The sequence below is a fragment of the Neolamprologus multifasciatus genome, chromosome 17 (assembly GCF_963576455.1).
Source record: "Neolamprologus multifasciatus chromosome 17, fNeoMul1.2, whole genome shotgun sequence".
Taxonomy (NCBI): domain Eukaryota; kingdom Metazoa; phylum Chordata; class Actinopteri; order Cichliformes; family Cichlidae; genus Neolamprologus; species Neolamprologus multifasciatus.
Genome location: NC_140455.1, coordinates 13479582 through 13498865, shown reverse-complemented (window position 1 = coordinate 13498865; position 19284 = coordinate 13479582). Strand labels below are relative to the sequence as shown.

Sequence of the window (19284 nt, the reverse complement as noted above, 5' to 3'; positions counted from 1 at the left end):
AGGCGTCTTTGGACCTGCAAATATCCACATTTTCTGGGAGTTCAGACGAGTCAAAAGCAAAGAGAGAAAAGAAGGGCTGACCAGAAACTGTGTTGTCCTGCTAATCTGCTATGTATGCATTTAGTCTGAGCTAAAACAATACCAGTGCAGATGCAACAGCAGCCATAGGGGGTTCATACAGGGAAAGGGCTGGTCAATCACCACCTCTGCTCTGGTTCACTTGGGGTCTTCAGTTGAGCTCATCACAAACATTTTGACAAGCTCACCATTCCAGTTTTAAACCATATATTTATGATTTCCTTTAATGTTAAAATTAAAGTTAGAGCCTTATATTGCCAGTACTATGTTGATGTCAAACAAAGATGTTGCTGTTACTATAGGAACCTGTTGTTTTTGACAATGAAGTAGTTAGTTAAAGTGTTTGAAAGGTGTGTAATCAACCTTTGTGACTAAATAAACTGCAGTGTAAATGTGCAAGACAGAAACAAGCTGCTGTTGTACCTTGCAAAAAGTTTTTGTGGTTCAAAGTAAATAGCTGTCATTTAAAAACTGCGCTGTGATTGTTTTCATATTTTTATTTTTAGTAAATGGTGATTGTGTTTGCTAAAAGTATAAAGCCTCCTGTAATGCCTCTGTACTCTAATCGGCTGATGCATGCGCTTTAAAACGTTTTGATCTCATTTGACCAGCAGACGTATTCACAGGGGAGGGTCGTGCTTCCATGCCATTAAGGGAATCTGAGCTGTGTCCTTGTTTTAAATCCCTCCGACGAGTGGGTGAAGCAATTAATAAGCTAGAACACAGATATTGGGTTTCAACTGTGAATGCTTTATCAGATTGTAGTTTAAGTCCCATCATGACCCATTAAATACTTTTCCTTTGAATGTTAATGTTCACAAACATGAGGAAAGGTACAGTGCCATAAAAACTGCTGGGTTGTTTTTTTTTGTTTTTTTGCATAGCATGACAAGAAAGTTGATTTCTAATGAATTTCTTTTTTTGACATATGCTGTCTCTTCAATTGTTTTGTTGTACTGATTGCTATGGGGCTCATCATAGATTCAGATTGCTGAATGTAAAATTAACTTCAAGATCTCTGCTATGAGTCTGCTCCTGAGCTCCTTTTTATTTGACTTTTTACTCTCTTTTTTGGGGGGTGTGCACATTAGAAGGGTTTTTTTGTACATCATGTAAATATCAACAATAAATGTTTTTAACTTGTTGGTTCAATGGTGTTTGTTAATGCTGTCTTGTATTTCAAAGATGTAAATCTTTGAAATACTATTATTATTTTTTAAAAGACCGCTGTTCATATAACAACTGAGCACTCTAGGATTTAATCAGGGCAAAATCCAGAGGGGTCAGTGGGTGGCACCAGCCCTCTTCTATGGCGTTTTTTATACATTACCCAACATTTCCTGTAGGATTAGTATTTAGGGCCAAAGACACCACCAAAATTATACTTAATAATATTTCAGGGAGGTCCACTATCATCAAAAGAATAATATTTCTTTCTGCACATTTACAACATGTTTATATTTAGTAGTATGACTCTGTTTGTTACACGACATTAAGCAGCAAGCAAGTATAAGATATACCACAATAGTCTCCTGAGATGAGTATTGTGGTTAATAGGTGCTATTTTAAAAAAAACAACAACTGAAATGAAGTACAGTTGAAATAATTTGCTCTTCATTATCAGTTGGACGTGTAAACGAATATCAGCTGAGTCATCAGCTGATGTGAGCTGACACTCAGTCCAGCTGATCTGCTAGGCCTGCGGCAGAGCTTCACTTTGTGAACTAATGCTATGCTTGATTAAAAACCAGCCGTATGCTTATATATCCCCTCCTTAGAGAAGCAAAGACCAAAGCAGAAACTTGCACACATGTAGTAAACTGGAACCTGCAAGAGAAACATTCACATCACACTTATAAGTAAAATGGGGGGGGGGGGCATTGTCTAATTCCTACAATGTAAATGAAAACAATCTAAATTGCAAGGTCCATACAACATACACAGCTTTTTTTTCCTTCATTAGAATATAAGTTAACTTCCTAATTATACAATTTTCAACAGAGCAACACATTTATCACATAGCTCAGCAAAAGCCAAAAGCATGTGGTACAGTATCACAGTCTTACTGGGTTACACAGAGTTTGGATGCAAACCTACAGTCCAGCTGAACTGCTGGGAAACATCGAGCTATACCGCATGAGAAAAGGCACTATCCTGGTAAGTAGCTGATTAAGGTTATATGTCTTTCATGGACAACACTTGAAATGTATACACATGTACATATCTGTGTATGCAGTATGCACTCTACATACATGCGTAATTCCTATTGTGTCAAAAGATACCACATCAGTACTCAGTTATCATGGTAAAAGCAGCCTATCAATCAAAATTCTTTAATAGAGGAAAGAGGTTCTGGATCAGTGTTGGCATTAGCATTAGCTTAGTAATTAGTAACTAGACTTATCTGAACCTATGCTAATAAATAGGAACATGTACACAAACACTTCTTTTTCATTTTCAACATTTTGTAATATTACAGTATATAAGAATAAAAGTACGTTACATGTATGTACAGTATGATACAAAAAATGCTGAATGTACACTGTATGTATTATTGTAGGGTCTACCTTACAATATAAAGCCCCTTGAGGCGTCGGTTGTGCTTTGGTGCTGTATAAACTAAACTGAATTGAACTGAATTAAACATCAACTTGGGAATTTTAAATTTTCAACATTTTAACTATCTTTTAAGGTGTATCTTTTAAGGTATCTTTTATGGTAAGAAGGTCATTTAATGTGGTGGTTGTACAAATCTATAAGTCGAACTGCAAGATCATAAAATATATGTAAACTCTATTTGAAGTCTATTTACATACACAGAGACATTAAAACAATAATTTCACAATAAATAGATTTTACAGTGTAGTGCTCCAGATGTGCACAAGTGCACTGTGTAATGTGTAATGTGTATCAGCCTGTCTCTCTGAAACTTGATTACAATACAATACCCAATGTTCAACATGCCATTAATCACTGTTCACTAGAGCTCTTAAACACACAGTGAAAACACACAGTGTCTAAAACACACAGTGAAACGCCACAGTGAACATGTATGTGGGACCTTTTAGACTTTGTCTTTTACATCCCATTTAATCACAGACATAATTTAAGTTGAAGGTACCAAAAAAAACCCAAAAAACAAAATCATCTGATTGAGGATCTATTTTATATTCAAAAAAAATATTTTTTTTTGAATAATTTTGAGACTGAGAAATTGTACCCCTACAAAACCTGCTTACATGAATTTTTAGGGAACACATGTTTAGGTCCTCTTCTTATCTGTGGGCAAGGAACTCTTTATTTGTATTTAGTACATGAAAAACTAGCCTCAGGTCTATAGAGGTGTCAAAAGTGTCTGCAACTAGAGTAGTGTCTTTTGTGAACATTTCCCCAGCGTTTTCATTTTTACAAGCAGCACCGCATGTCATGTGTAACAGCAAATATAACTGGCTATGCCTAAACTGGGAATGTGAAGCTGCTGAGGGAGCAAGTGTTTTTTACTGCCAAGAAAAAAGACATTAGCCAGAGCTCTGTAATCAGCTACTATCAGTGTTAGCTTGCTAGTCTGGTTACTAAGTTACATTTAAATTTCAATGTGATGATTATTGTTGGATAGTTTAAATCAAAATGAAAAATCTGAACAGCTGCTTAATGTCTTCTGAGAAAGTGGCCAGTGTTTTAAGTCTTAATAAAATGTGAATTTATGTATCCTTGTACGATTGTGATGGGAACATTAGGGAACATTGGGGAACAGCAGTGTTTGGTAGTTGCATGCTGGCTTATTGTATTTAAACATAATAAATAAATTATCACTTTTTAAAATAATTTCAGGCTGTACTTCAATATAGAAATCCTTTGTGTCTCTTACTTTATCTGTCATCATCACAGACTGTATATAAGACATGTACACAGCCACCACAACAACACCCACTGGTTACTGAAGTCCTATTAAGCTTCGAGTTGAGCAATTTTACTGTTGCCATCTTGATGTTTCACTGACGACTTAGGAGCGGCTCAGAAATGAAATCAAGGATACCAGTGACTGACAAGCCGTTCCAGAATAAGTCTTTTTTCTGACGCTGACAATGACTAACTCAAACTTGAACAAAATTAACTTCATATTTTAGTCATTGTGAGAGGAAACTACTGAGTCAGTGCATAAAGTGCCCCAAGAGGGAGCTAATTTATTCATTATTGTAAGGTCTACATTAAAATATATTAACCACCTTAGGTGATAAATAAAACTGAATTGAATTGAATTGAATTAAGTGTCATTCTCTCAAGACTTTTTGCAACCAGAGGAGTTGCCCCCTACTGGCCATGACAAAAACCAAATGTAAGGCACTTTTGCACTGGCATCACTTTAAAACCCCAAAGCTATGTCCAGCATTTATATATAGTTTATAACTATCTAGTCTAATTAACATGTGTTATTGTTTACTTCAGCAGTGATTTAAAAACTAACTATTGTATCTACAGGGCTTTGGTAAAGTCTGGAGACTGAGAATTAGCAAACAGAAGAATATTTAGTAAAAAGTACATGGTCGTTTCATCCTTACCCTGTTTTCATCTTCTTTTCTGTCTCTCACTAACCTGTTTTAAAAACGATGTATGCTCTGTATATCTGTTTTATTTGAGACATATTCTGCTTTTCCTTTTTTTCATATACTAAACTATTACAGTGTTGATTGGTCATAACGAGGTCACTGGCTGCAGAAGTAATCTACAACATAAGTGAGAGGAGATCTCCCAAATATGATCATCTGCTGTTAGGGGAGAGCCAATCAGATAAAAGGAGGAAGGAGCTTGTTTCATTATTTTGAACTGTCATGCAAAGCTATTCTAGTATTCTCCAAATATAAAATTATGGAGCTAGAAATGAGCACAACAGGTTCAGTTTAATTCATGTTTTCTAATCAATAAATAGATTTATCAATACTGGACAACCACTAACAACTAAGCAAAAAGGAGTGATACAATTTTCAGAATTTTAGAAAGGTTTAAAATTGATTCACCTGTAATTATACATTTAAAACGGTCTGTCTTGTGCCTGCTTGAGACAACAATGAATACATATGCATTTTGTTTTTGCTCATTTCCTTTTAAGAGCAGGTTGGAAGAAAATAATGAGAATGAAAGCTAAATACTAAAACATTCACCCACAAAACTGAGCAGTTCAAGACATGGTTTTGTGATAAACAAGGCAAGAAAAAAAATTGGTGGTTGTGAGTAAGATGTGGAGGAGGGGCCCCGGAGCATAAAAAGAAAATCTGAAAAAAAACAAACAAATGACCTCTTGTTCTGCCAACATGATATCTAGTGTCATCATGGAGAAAAGTTTAATGTGAAAAGATGTATAGGATGTTATGAATTAATGAGCTGAACTCAAATTAGACTTAGTGTACGGTAAGCCTACAAGTCCCACATTTCTAAAAAAAAATGTAGCATACAAATTAGGAGGTACCTTAAACGTTCAGCAATCAGGCTCTGTGGTTTAGTCTCTGCTAACCAGGCAGGTGTATAAAAGGACACAACTACTGGTCCTGTCAGCTGTTTTTCACACAGCCGAGACATTGCTGTGTGTGACGGTATTGGTGAGGGCGTGTGTCTCAGGGCCTGGCTTATCTTTTGGGCTAGATTTGTCCAGGACAGATATCTGAGTGATTGTGCTGCTTTCAGTGAACAGGGTGCGCCGTCGTTTACTGTAGCTCAGGTAACTCTGAGTCTGCCACTTCCAAAACCTCTTCTTGAGCTCAGCCTGCACCTGAAATCAAGATGGAAAACATACATTCCAGATAACTGTTTTTAGAAGCAGGAAATACACAATGTACCTGCATGAAGCTTTCCAAGTGTTTTTTTCTCTACCATCTAAAAGAGAACTAAACTAGCCAATTTTAGCCTTTCCAGTATGCACATTTTTGTTAAATATGCCTCATCTAGTAAAAGATAGTAAAACAAAAAGTAATTGTTTCAAAACACTACAAGTCTTTCTTGTTGCTACTCAGGAGGTGCTTTAATCTGATTAGTGCTTTTCTAAGGACGATGATTAAATTGCATCTCTAAATAGTCCTCATTGTTCAGATGCCTATAGATTGTGAGGTTTCTGACATCTTATTAGTTTATTCAATTCCCTTCAGTTTTATTTCTACAACACAACAGTTACAGTAATAGTAATATAGTGACATTTTATGTAATACAGCAGAGAATCCCTTGAGTGGCACTTGGAAAGGAAGAAATTAAGCTTGTGCATTCAATAAGGAACATCTGTAATCAGTCTTCCTCCTGCTTTCGCCGATGTAAGGCTGCTTTTCTGTTCTTTACATCCCTACTGCTTTTCCACACTGTCAAACTCAGTACTGTTATCATTACTCTACTCCAATCATCTTCATGCCTGCCTTCTTTAGACCAATCAGCCTCCACGTTGCATAGTTTAAAGGATCAACCTTCATTTTCACCACCACCAGCGTCTAGATTCCCAGGGGTCCTGTCCTAAATCCTGTCACTGCCATGATGGGCCATCGGAGTCTGTTGGCCAAATACATTCAACTCTTTATCTCAATATATCATGTTCAAAGTGATCTTTGTTTATTGAACTCTGGCAGAACTAGGTTTGGGAGGTGGTAGTTATTGACTGCGACAGGCTGTCGGGGGGAAGGGCAAAAAGAAGCAAAAAATGGAGCACATAGAGAGATTGTGCTGGTAATTCCACTAAAAGCTAGATTCCTTCAGGATTGACTTGATATTGATTCCACCAACCCTACTTCAGCATACTGAATCTTTAATGAAACTTTCCACATTTAATTAAGGTTGCCGTACTGCAGCACTGTTTTGTTTATTTTATCTTTGATTTGCATCATCTGTGCAGTTTTATGAACCTTTTTAAATGAAAGAAAAATCTACAGTCAGACTATATATGACTATGACTATGAAATAGTCGAGGCATTACATCTCCTAATGTTGTTTAGTATTTACTTTACTTACCTCACCATTCAAGAAGCAGTAGAGCAGTGCCACCACAAAACCCTCGAGAGTAGAGAAATAGTATTCAAAAGTATTACATATGCTTTCATGACACATATTTATTATTTTTTACCTTTATATGTTGATGTGTATTTTCGGTTCTACCTGGAAGGAACCCACACCGAGCTCTATGAAGATGCGTGCCTCTGTCCCTGTGTTTTCTGGCAGGAAGGCAAACACCATGTAATGCATCCCGAACAGTGGGATGAGCAGCAGCGTGGACTTCGCCAGCCTCCTGCACACACACATGCAAAACACAGACACATTCTACACATGCAGATTCACTATCCCTTGTGACTTTATATTTGTTGTTTATGCTTTCACACGCAGCAGCATTTATCTGTCTCACTTGAAGTGACTGGTATCATTGCCACCAACACCAGGAGACCTAAGCTTCTGGACCAGAATACGGATTACGTTGATGAAGATCATGAAGTTCACCTACATGAAACAAGTGGGAAGCACCAAGTTAGTAATCTGTCAGAATATTGTTAACATTTAACTAGAGATGGAACATTTGGCTCTTAGGCTGAAGCTTGTTTCACTCTGTTGAAGCAGACTGGTCCAAAACACTGTGTTGAGGCTTGAATCAAACCTCTGTGACCATATGACAGATGATGCTTGAGGCTTCATACGTTATTCATGAGAGGATGTTTGACAGGTTTGATAAGTAATAAATAAGTAATTTACAACAGTTAAATGCAGGAAATCACGTTTTTTGCACTACCCAGTCAGGCCTGCAGTAGCCTAATTATTAATCTTTTATCTAATTACAATTATCTAATTATCTAATATATATATATATATATATATATATGTAGCCCGGATGGGAATTTGGGAGTAGATACTCATAATTCCCATGGACTTAAACGCCACAGTAACATAATGTGTTCACAGTTAAGTTTATGTGATGTAACTGTACCCTGAATGTAATTTGCCCTGTAATATGTCACAAGGTAAATACAGGTAATTAGAACAATGAAACTGTTATGTTAATCATAAAGTATTATTTTATGGTATGTAACTCTGAAGAGAGTTAAAGTATTGTTCAGAGTTCTAATTTTCTGGAGGCCCGTGAAGGTAGCATAGAACGGGACCTGTGATCGGTTGCAATGGAGGAGGAGAGGAGAACAGCATGGAGAGATGCACGAGGTTAGCTGAACAGATGTGAGAGACTCGGCTAGTTTACTGAGGTTAACTAGCACAAGAGAGTGCGTGTCTAGAAAGTTAACCGTGCGAGAGCTTTGCAACAGAGTGCGGGCGAAGTGACTTTTTGTTTCAATGGTCGCACCACCGTGAAAAAAACCGTGTTTCCAGCTACGACAGCCGAGGCTAAAGGCTAGCCCGGACTGCTTGGCTGCGCCACGGAGGCAGCTGCTATGGACTGTCGGAGAGCTGGACAGTGACTGGCTAACGCGCTGTAGCAGAGACAGCATCAGGTCCGCAGGGAGAGCGGACAGTGGATTTATTTTGGACTGGTGAACGGCAACCTACCGAGCAACTGAACTGTAAGTTGGACTTTTGTGCTCATACTGGGGAGAAGAGGATTTTTCTCCATCGTCCGCTGTGAGCAGCAAACAGGCCTGCAACAAGTGTGAATGTGAGTGCGTGTGGGGCCCATGTGTGAATATTGTGTATCTAGTGGAGTTATATAGCATATTTTTGAGTGTATATTAGTGAGTCACTTACCAAGAGGTGATAACATATTTTGTGTTGTTTAACATAATGTCAAAGGGAATTATTTCATTTACACAGCATGTTTCATTTGTTTATGAAGCTGGATATCATTTGAATTGAGTTAAGAAAAGGGTGTGTTGTACATTACTTTTGCCAGCCCTTACATTCAGTAAACGTTTGGTTGGTGTTAAAGAGTTGTCTGGGGTTGATTCTTTTACTACTGGTTAAGTCTAACTTGCAGGCAAAGGTTTACTGATAGTTTCCGTGATTCCTGTCTATACCAGAACCATTTGTGGTATCTAGGCTGTAACGAACCTAGCACCCCGCCTAGGGGGTCCAAACTGAGGTAAGTGGATTTAGACTCAGTATCACGGGTGGGGTGCTACATATATATTTAAAAAATTCTTGTGAGTCTTTATGTCAAAATGTCTCTGAACAGTAAGTTTTGCTAGGCAACCCAGCATGCTGGAAAAGTGGTGTTGCATTAATTCCTATGGGGTCAAAATGACTCCATCGTGGTTCCAGTGTTAAACATTTTATTAGCAACTTGACATGTTGTAGCACTTTCATGTGTGGTCAATAATTCTGTCTGCTGAACGACACAGGAAATCATTCCTGGCCGTGGCCGTCTCCCTGCAGAACTCCTCCATCAAATACACTGTAAACACAGCAATAGTTACACCCTTTTTGCATATGCTCTTTTCTACTCTGTAATATTCTTGTCAATATTCTTGATATCTATTTATAACCACCCCTGTTAATCCTTGATATTTATAATTGAGTGATTTTTATAAATTGGTGCTATTTCTTACATTTGCAAAATCTGTAACATATTGTATTGTTTAAATAGTTTAGTCTGTTACTGTTACTGTCTTGGAGCAACTGTAACCCACACAATTTCCCTAGGGATTAAGAAAGTATTCTGATTCTTAAGATTTAATTTATCTCTTTGGTTTTGGAACTGGAATCACTGAATTGTGTGAATCATTTGGAAATTCGTAGCTGTTATAATTGCACATGAGCACTAGATGTAGACAGATACTAGTAGTATCTGTCTACATCTAGTGCTCTGGGGATCTCTCCAGAGATCTGTCTACATCCCAGATCTCTGGGGAAATATGAGGATCTTTAGGATTTCCTCCCCAGTTTAAAAATCTATGGACAAGCCTCTCTCAGTGGGTTTGTCAGCTAGTAGGAATCATTTCCAGCTGTCCTGAAATGCTGCAGTCTCTAACAGTTTCAAGCATGTGTATCTCCATGACCCAGATGGAAAGTCAATTGTAGTCAATTAATCTCACCTGGCCTTATTCACCAGAGTTCAATTCAGTCTCCTCCCTTACATACCCTCAACTGCTGCTCCACACAGCCAGCTCCACTGCAGACACCAAGCTGCCACTCACCAGTCTCAGCCTCAGGTGTTTCCCATCCACACAAGAGCAACCAAATAGTGGAACATTTCTGCTGAATATCCCAGATGCACCACCTTTGGACACTGTAGAGCAGGGGTCCCCAATCCCAGTCCACGAGGACCGGTGTCCCTGCAGGTTTTAGATCTCACCCTGGGTCAACACACCTGAATCACATGATTAGTTCATTACCAGGCCTCTGGAGAACTTCAAGACATGTTGAGGAGGTCATTTAGCCATTTAAATCAGCTGTGATGGATCAAGGACACACCTAAAACCTGCAGGGACACCGGCCCTCGTGGACTGGAATTGGGGGCCCCTGCTGTAGAGTCTTTCATTGAAAACTGTTGTTTGGTTTCTGGATCAAGATTTACCGTTTATCACTAATTATGATGGCCAAAATCCATTTTTGTGAGGAAGTTGACACTTACTGAGTTTAAGGTCATTGGTAAAATTGCAAAATGCATGTATGAGTGGTTTGAATTTGACTTTCATGGAGCGATCTAAAAATAGCAATGCTGGAAACAGTAAAAGAGAGACCAAAAAAGCCACTGCACAAGCAGATGCCCTTAAAGAAGTCGAAATATAATCAAGTAAGATTTTAGTGACTGCGCATGTGCAAGGAGAGGTTTGGAATCTAGACGTGATTCCCTTCAGTCACACTCAGTGGCATGTCAAGGGCAAATTATATGAGTAAGAACTGAGAATTTGTACCCCCACTGTAAACACACATATACACACACCAACATATGATGCAATAAACTGAAACAAGTACCACAGTGTAAAGGCACTTTATAACACTGCAGAGAGAAAAAGTTATAATATGAACATATAATATAATAAATTCTAGAGTCAGGAGGGATATGAGAGCTGTAATAATAGTCTTAATGAAACAAACAGAACACAATAGCAGGAAAACCAGAGAGATTCTGATTTAGTCATTTCTGTTGACCTTCTGTGCATTGACCAGGTAGAATATGACTTAACTCTCCCTGACTTGTTATTGTCGCTCCTAGTGTGAAGACAAGATAAGTGTCTGCAATAGCAGCCACAGAGTCAAAATGCAGGACTGTGCCAAGATTGAGGACTCTGATAATCCAGCAATGGCTCCCACTTTTACTGTACTCACCAGTAGTGATGCCGTTATTGGAGCTTTTATGATCCACCAGATGAAGGCCACATCTGTGTCATCCCAGCACCTGAGAGACACAACAGGCAGAAATGTGTGTTACCACTGGCTTACAAGGCTGTGTATAGTATCTTTGAACAATTAACAATATATATTAAGCTTAAAACCAATAGTAATAAGCTAATACATTTTAGTACTGTGCAAATATCTTGAGCCACTCCACATTTCTTCATAGTTTGCTTCCAAGGGACCAGATTTTCTTATAATAATGACATTTTTTTAAGGTGGTATTGACTGCAGTCCTGACCATCTTCAAAAGATTTTTGTTTGTTAAGCCACTTCCTACTAACATGAATCATACAGGTATAAAAATACACATCATTTATGGGAGGAACTAGTGTTGTGTTTACATATAACAGACAACTTTGCAAAAATCAATGTTATATTACAAATGGAGAGACAGACACCCTATTTACTTTTTTACACTATCCGCAGTGTGTCTTTTGTCCTGTTTTAACCTCCTCTACCCAACCTATTGCTGCAGATGGCTCTCCCTCCCTGAGCCTGGTTTTAGCAGAGATTCAATAATGTTAGGAGGGAGTTTTTCCTTCCTACTGTGACAAAGTGTTTGCTTGTGTCATCTGATCGTTGGGTTTTCTCTGTATTGTTGTAGGGTTTTTACCTTGCAATATAAAGTACATTTAGTCAACTGGTGTTGTGACTTGGTGCTATATAAGTAAAACTGAATTGAATTAAACCTTAGATAAGCTTCCCCTTTAGATAATTTGTTACTAGCCTGACACAGGATGTGAGAAAAGCATCAGCCCCTTCAGTTGAGCCATCTGCTGTTAACTGAAGATTCACCAGAAATGGTCTCAGTTGAATGTTGGCAGCCATTCTTAAGGAATAGAACCTGGAGAAAAGACTGAGGTATGCACAATGGCACAAGGACTGCACTGAAACTGGCAATATTAGTGTAGTGATGAATCATCATATTTCCATAAAGAGGAGGTCGGGGGAGTATCTACAGTCATTTGTAAAACATGGTGGACGCTCTATTATAGGTGACAGAGAATGGATCAAAAAGCAGTCAAGTCGAAGAAGAAATTTGGAGTGTTCTCAAAGAAGCCCGGAAAACTAATCCTGAAGTCAAAAAAAATTACAAGAACACTTGCCAAAGAGGTTTCAATGCTGAAGAAGTCATAGCAAATATCCACTTTCAAGTTCATTAGAATTGTACAAACTTGTTAGCTTTTCCTTGTATACTGTGTTTTCACTTGTATTCAAACATGTTCCAATAACTTTCTCCAACTATTTCCTGTTTTCATTGCAAAAAATAAAGAAATGAGTCATCCTCGAGAGTTTTGTACAGCACTGTGGGTGTGAATTACTGTACAAATGAATATATTATCAAAAAGCCTTTTTTACCAAAAAGACTAGATCACAAAATATGTTATTTTTGTTAAAATTTTATGTTTAGTCTAAAGTTATTTGAGCGAGTATGTGTTATTATCATTTTTGTTATTTAAATTTTCTCTAATTTGATATTGTCTTGATTTCCTGCAGCCGTTGCTCACCCCCTGTTGTCGTAGAAGTTTCGAGTTAGAATCCAAGCTGTTATGATTACCGTCGGGAGACCTGGGAGGCACAAACAGAGTGACCTGATCATTAGGAAAAGAACTAAAGTGGAGCAAGAGGAAAAACAGGAAATCACATGAAAGGAAACAGGGACATATGATAGACAGGGATGATGACAAGTGAGGTACCCACCCCAGCCAATAAGTATGTACCACCAGAAGTATTTCTTCTGGAAGACAAATGTGAGAGTGAGCAGTGTCTGCAGGTACATGCCCTCCACCAGGAGCCAGAAGTAGTTAGCCAGGATACTGAACTGGAAGAAGGCCACGGCTGATTTACAGGATGTCTGTGGGACAAAAAAACAAAAAGATTCCTGAACATCAGATTCATCTGAAGGGCTCATTTATCTTCAGGGACAGCAACAATAAAAAACATCAATTTATGAGCCACAGTGATGTTCAGAATTATAAAAAACATAAGACTTTAGTGTTACAGGGAAACATCCATTTCCCTTCACACATGCTTGAAGTCATGGGTTTTGCATTGTATTTATTTATACTCATTATAATTAATGATCAGTCTCATGCTCCTCTTACTAACACTATGTCTTTTAATATTTCTGGAATGGTTCAAATATAGTTTATTATAATGGTAATTAAAGAAGACGGTCACATTTCACCTTAAACCTGCACCTCTTTAATAATCAGTATGTGGCGGTTGCACAAAAAAGTCAAGATGTATAAAAGATAATGGCCTTTAGCTTCCTCAGTAAACACTTTCCTGGTGGCTTTATGGTGTCAGTCACTAATTTTGAGTCCTACTAAATATAACATGTGCCATTAAAAGAGTGAGAGGACTCAAGTAGTAGACCGGTTTAACTTCCTTATTAACAAGCAGATGAATGAGCAACAGGGATTAGACCTCCTGATTGAGGAGGGGGAGCAATGCCAGAGTATTGTATAAATCTGCAGGTTGTTTACAAAGAAGGGGAGATAGCAATGGAGCTGCATTAGAGCTACCACTTGAATCAAAAAGAAGGATAAATCATCAACTGTCATTAATACAGTGGGGCAAAAAAGTATTTAGTCAGCCACCGATTGTGCAAGTTCCCCCACTTAAAATGATGACAGAGGTCAGTAATTTGCACCAGAGGTACACTTCAACTGTGAGAGACAGAATGTGAAAAAACAATCCATGAATTCACATGGTAGGATTTGTAAAGAATTTATTCGTAAATCAGGGTGGAAAATAAGTATTTGGTCACCTCAAACAAGGAAAATCCCTGGCTCTCACAGACCTGTAACGTCTTCTGTAAGAAGCTTTTCTGTCCCCCACTCGTTACCTGTATGAATGGCACCTGTTTGACCTCATCATCTGTATAAAAGACACCTGTCCACAGCCTCAACCAGTCAGACTCCAAACTCCGCCATGGCCAAGACCAAGACCAAAGAGCTTTCGAAGGACACCAGGAAAAGAATTGTAGACCTGCACCAGACTGGGAAGACTGAATCTACAATAGGCAAGCAGCTTGGTGTGAAAAAATCAACTGTGGGTGCAATCATCAGAAAATGGAAGACATACAAGACCACTGATAATCTCCCTCGATCTGGGGCTCCACGCAAGATCTCATCCCGTGGGGTCAAAATGATCATGAGAACGGTGAGCAAAGATCCCAGAACCACATGGGGGGACCTGGTGAATGACCTGCAGAGAGCTGGGACCAAAGTAACAAAGGTCACCATCAGTAACACACTACAACGGCAGGGAATCAAATCCCGCAGTGCCAGACGTGTTCCGCTGCTGAAGTCAGTGCATGTCCAGGCCCGTCTGAAGTTTGCCAGAGAGCACATGGATGATACAGCAGAGGATTGGGAGAATGTCATGTGGTCAGATGAAACCAAAGTAGAACTTTTTGGTATAAACTCAACTCGTCGTGTTTGGAGGAAGAAGAATACTGAGTTGCATCCCAAGAACACCATACCTACTGTGAAGCATGGGGGTGGAAACATCATGCTATGGGGCTGTTTTTCTGCCAAGGGGACAGGACGACTGATCCGTGTTAAGGACAGAATGAATGGGGCCAAGTATCGTGAGATTTTGAGCCAAAACCTCCTTCCATCAGTGAGAACTTTGAAGATGAAACGAGGCTGGGTCTTCCAACATGACAATGATCCAAAACACACCGCCCGGGCAACAAAGGAGTGGCTCCGTAAGAAGCATTTGAAAGTCCTGGAGTGGCCTAGCCAGTCTCCAGACCTCAACCCCATAGAAAATCTGTGGCGGGAGTTGAAAGTCCGTGTTGCTCGGCGACAGCCCCAAAACATCACTGCTCTTGAGAAGATCTGCATGGAGGAATGGGCCAAAATACCAGCTACTGTGTGTGCAAACCTGGTAAAGACCTATAGTAAACGTTTGACCTCTGTTATTGCCAACAAAGGTTATGTTACAAAGTATTGAGTTGTATTTTTCTTATTGACCAAATACTTATTTTCCACCCTGATTTATGAATAAATTCTTTACAAATCCTACCATGTGAATTCATGGATTTTTTTTTCACATTCTGTCTCTCACAGTTGAAGTGTACCTCTGGTGCAAATTACTGACCTCTGTCATCATTTTAAGTGGGGGAACTTGCACAATCGGTGGCTGACTAAATACTTTTTTGCCCCACTGTATATAAACAACAGGACTTTAGAAACAAGTGAGTGACATCATAGCGGGGACCCCCATCTGTAGCTGGGATTTGAGTTTCATTAACTAATCACAAAAGACTATTCACCTGAATCTGAATCCACCTGCAGCATCTACATTATGTATTGTCATGTTGCTCATTTTAAGATAGCATATCTGATTAAATTTGAATTTGAATGGTCACTAAAACACACTGCATGCATAAAATCTTTTGTCAAATCTAAAAGAACAGACTTAAAAAGCATGCTGAATTTGACCTCGAAGTTCTACTTCTACCATCATTTTTGGTGTTGACGAATTCTCCCACAGATTTTAATTCCTTCATCGTGTCACTCTCTTGTAAATGCTCTTTTGCTATTCCAAAATGGAAACTGGGTTTTAATGGCTAATTGAAGTTTATAAATTATATTACCAATAAATTGCCTTTGTCTTAAGGGACTTATTCAATTAACTTTATTATATACTTGAGTCTTAAGATGAGGACTTTGGGATATTTATTTTGCTTGTAAATAATATTCAAGCCTGTTACTGTTTAACTAAACATTATTGGATTTAGATTCCCTTAACTCCAGCAAAACTGGTACACTGTCTATATCTCAGAATAATTTTGATATTCTTGTCTTTTTCTGTTGCTGTGCGCTAAATGTCAGAACTCTGAAACAGCTGGCAGCCAAAATGGTGGTTGGGGAGCATGGCATCTGGGATGAAACACGCAATGCATCACAGAGTTGTTGGCTTTTGAGTGTTGCAGAAATCACACCGATATGGAATTCCATAAAGGCTATGTGCTTATGTAATCCTTAAAATTTGCTAATCCAGTTATGAAGCCTTGTGAATTATTTCTTTCTTTTCACTTCCACTGAGTGGTGAAAGCCATAGAGGGTTCTTAAAATGATGTGCCTGAAATAAGGCGTTCTCGTTGGGTATAGTGAGCCTTGACCTTCTGGTCAGTTGACAGCTGGTGGAGCAGGTTAGCTGTTAGACCAGTAGGAAGGGACTTATCTGAAAACACTGGAGCACTTTTACGCCATGTCTTGATAAATCAAACAGATATTTGAAGTTTACACATCTACATTCTTGCCTATAAACATCTTAAAGGTTTAAATCATGCAACAGAAACAGTAATATTTCAAACATTACTTGTAGTTTTCGCTACTCTGCCATTGTCACCTTTTGGGTGTTGGACAAAATTTTGGGATACTTGGGTGAGTCCACTTCCCACTTTCTACTTCACACTATGACCATGTTATATGCATAAAGCATATTAAATTAGACTTGTTAGCAATCTGTTGCCTCATTCCCTGTACATTTTTGAAGAGTAACCCTCAGTTAGATTGTTCCCACCAGAAGGAATGCCAACTATTCAAGTTGTTTTAGCTCTAGTTTTGCTCTCCATTGCCTGTTTCTGTAATTTTCTTCTATTTTCTTCACTAGTTAGCTGCTAACCTTTTGTACATGATATTTGATACATCTGGACAGTTCGTAATTAATACATAATGTATTACTGATTGATAGATTTCACTGTGAATCCTGTTCTAGAACCATCTTCTTATCCATATCTAGCCTTGCCCACCGTATTTTTCTTTAAAACGTGTTTTTGTTGATGTCATGAGTAGGCTTTTTTTTCTTCATATTACCTACTCATTGTGCCTCAAAGCCTTTCTACGAGTCATGCTGATGTTCTGGTGCTGGTCCCTCATACCGACGCAAGAGGCACACAGACCAGCACTCCAGACAGCCTCATCCGGAGAAAAACACAAAGGGAAACACTCCTCATTTATGCTCTCACCGGCTCTTTGCTCAGCCATTCCCAGCATTTCAGTCTTGCTCCTTGCTGCTCTTATATTAAGTTATTAACCTCATCAGAGTCGATATCAAGAAAACCAAACACAGCTAACCAAACTCATTGCTACAGTTTAAAGAAACCTTGCAGCTGAAACATGGATATTTTATCTCCCTTTTTTCCTGCAACAGATTTACCTAGTAATTGTAAAAAGAATATGGCTGGTTAGAAACGATAATCTAACCTGTGCAGTTAGATTAAATTAAAAAACTATTAAACTGGATTATTAGCAGCATGCAAAGTAAGGAAATTTGCATTTGGTTTATTATTTCTTTATTGTTGCAACGGGTATAAATCTCATACCATTGGAAAGCCTGTTTATTTGGCTGACCTGTGACAAGTGCTGATTGAAGAATGCGATACCATCCCACTGCTTTAGTGTGTCCAGACTGTGGCCAGCATGAAGATGTGGTGCCAGGCTGATTCTGTGTATTGTTCTTCCACATGCTACTGAGACCCTGTTTGTTTAATACATTGTTAAATTGCCAACATGTCTTGTTTCTTCTGAGAAGGTTTGACATGTGTCTGAAGAAATAATTGACCAAGTTTAGTTACTTTTTCCAAGATTACTTGACAAGTTCTGATTATAGCTTTAAAACATGGATACTTCTTGTGTTGCACATTTTTGAAGTCATTGTAATTGTGGTGCTGCCAAAATAAAGGCCTATTTTGAAAGGATCACTGCCTTTCCCCCCCAACTATATTCTTAAGTAGAAATTGGAGCACTTGTCCAAGAAACCCAGAATTTTTGAATTTCATGACAATAGTTTTTTTTTTTTCTCAAGACTAGTCCCTGGCTGCGCCAGTCTGTATGCTGATGTGTCTTGGGTAAAACTGAACCCCAAATTACCCTTAGTGCATACATGGGAGAATGGCTTTTTGAATGATATAAAGTGCTAACAGGCATACAGAAAAAAACATTGTATGAATGTGTGCTTGTGAATGGGTGAAAGTGGATGTGAATGTCTGGAACCAGTTAAGTTGTTAATCCAAAATGCTGCAGCAAGAGTCCTGACAGGGACTAGAAAGAGAGAGCATATTTCTCCTGTATTGGCTTCCCTTCATTGGCTGCCTGTTAAATCCAGAATTTAATTTAAAATCCTGCTCCTCACATACAAGGTCTTAAATAATCAGGCCCCATCTTATCTTAATGACCTTGTAGTACCATATCACCCTATTAGAGCACTTCGCTTTCGCACTGCAGGCCTACTTGTTGTTCCTAGAGTATTTAAAAGTAGAATGGGAGGGAGAGCCTTCAGTTTTCAGGCCCCTCTTCTGTGGAACCAGCTTCCAGTTTGGATTCGGGACTACTTTTAAGATTAGGTATAAAACTTTCCTTTTTGATTAAGCACATAGTTAGGGCTGGATCAGGTGACCCTGAATCCTCCCTTAGTTATGCTGCAATAGTTCTAGGCTGCTGGGGGATTCCCATGATGCATTGAGTATTTCTTCTTCAGTCACCTTTCTCACTCACTATGTGTTAATAGACATCTCTGCATTGAATCATACTTACTATTAATCTCTGGCTCTCTTCCACAGCATGTCTGTTATTCTGTCTTCCTTCTCTGACGCCAACTGGTCGCAGCAGATGGCTGCCCCTCTTGCTCATAAGGGGTCATATGATTGTTGGGTTTCTCTCTATGTATTGTTGTAGGGTATACCTTGTAATATAAAGCGCCTTGAGGTGACTGTTGTTGTAATTTGGTGCTATATATATATATAAAATTGAATTGAATTGAATTGAAGTACCACACTGACAATTAAGTATCATTTAATTATCTGCATCTGGGGTGGATAGAAAACAATGATCCAAGCTATATTTTTTATTGAGTTTAATTTATGCTGCAGAAGTACAAAAGGGA

The 19284-nt window shown here is 38.6% G+C and overlaps 1 protein-coding gene across 1 annotated transcript in view; it reads right to left on the bottom strand.

Annotated features, from left to right (window-relative positions):
* Positions 1-2791: 2791 nt before the first annotated feature.
* The window catches only part of ghrhrb (growth hormone releasing hormone receptor b), a 76030-nt gene continuing 59537 nt past the window's right edge, over positions 2792-19284 (bottom strand). Inside the window, exons 7-13 of the mRNA XM_085137225.1 lie at positions 13081-13234; positions 12888-12948; positions 11311-11380; positions 7448-7539; positions 7204-7333; positions 7060-7101; positions 2792-5842 (exon numbers count right to left, since the gene is read on the bottom strand). Of these exons, the coding sequence (XP_084993351.1) occupies positions 5636-5842; positions 7060-7101; positions 7204-7333; positions 7448-7539; positions 11311-11380; positions 12888-12948; positions 13081-13234 (756 nt within the window). The 3' untranslated portion in view covers positions 2792-5635. The remainder of the gene's footprint in view (positions 5843-7059; positions 7102-7203; positions 7334-7447; positions 7540-11310; positions 11381-12887; positions 12949-13080; positions 13235-19284) is intronic.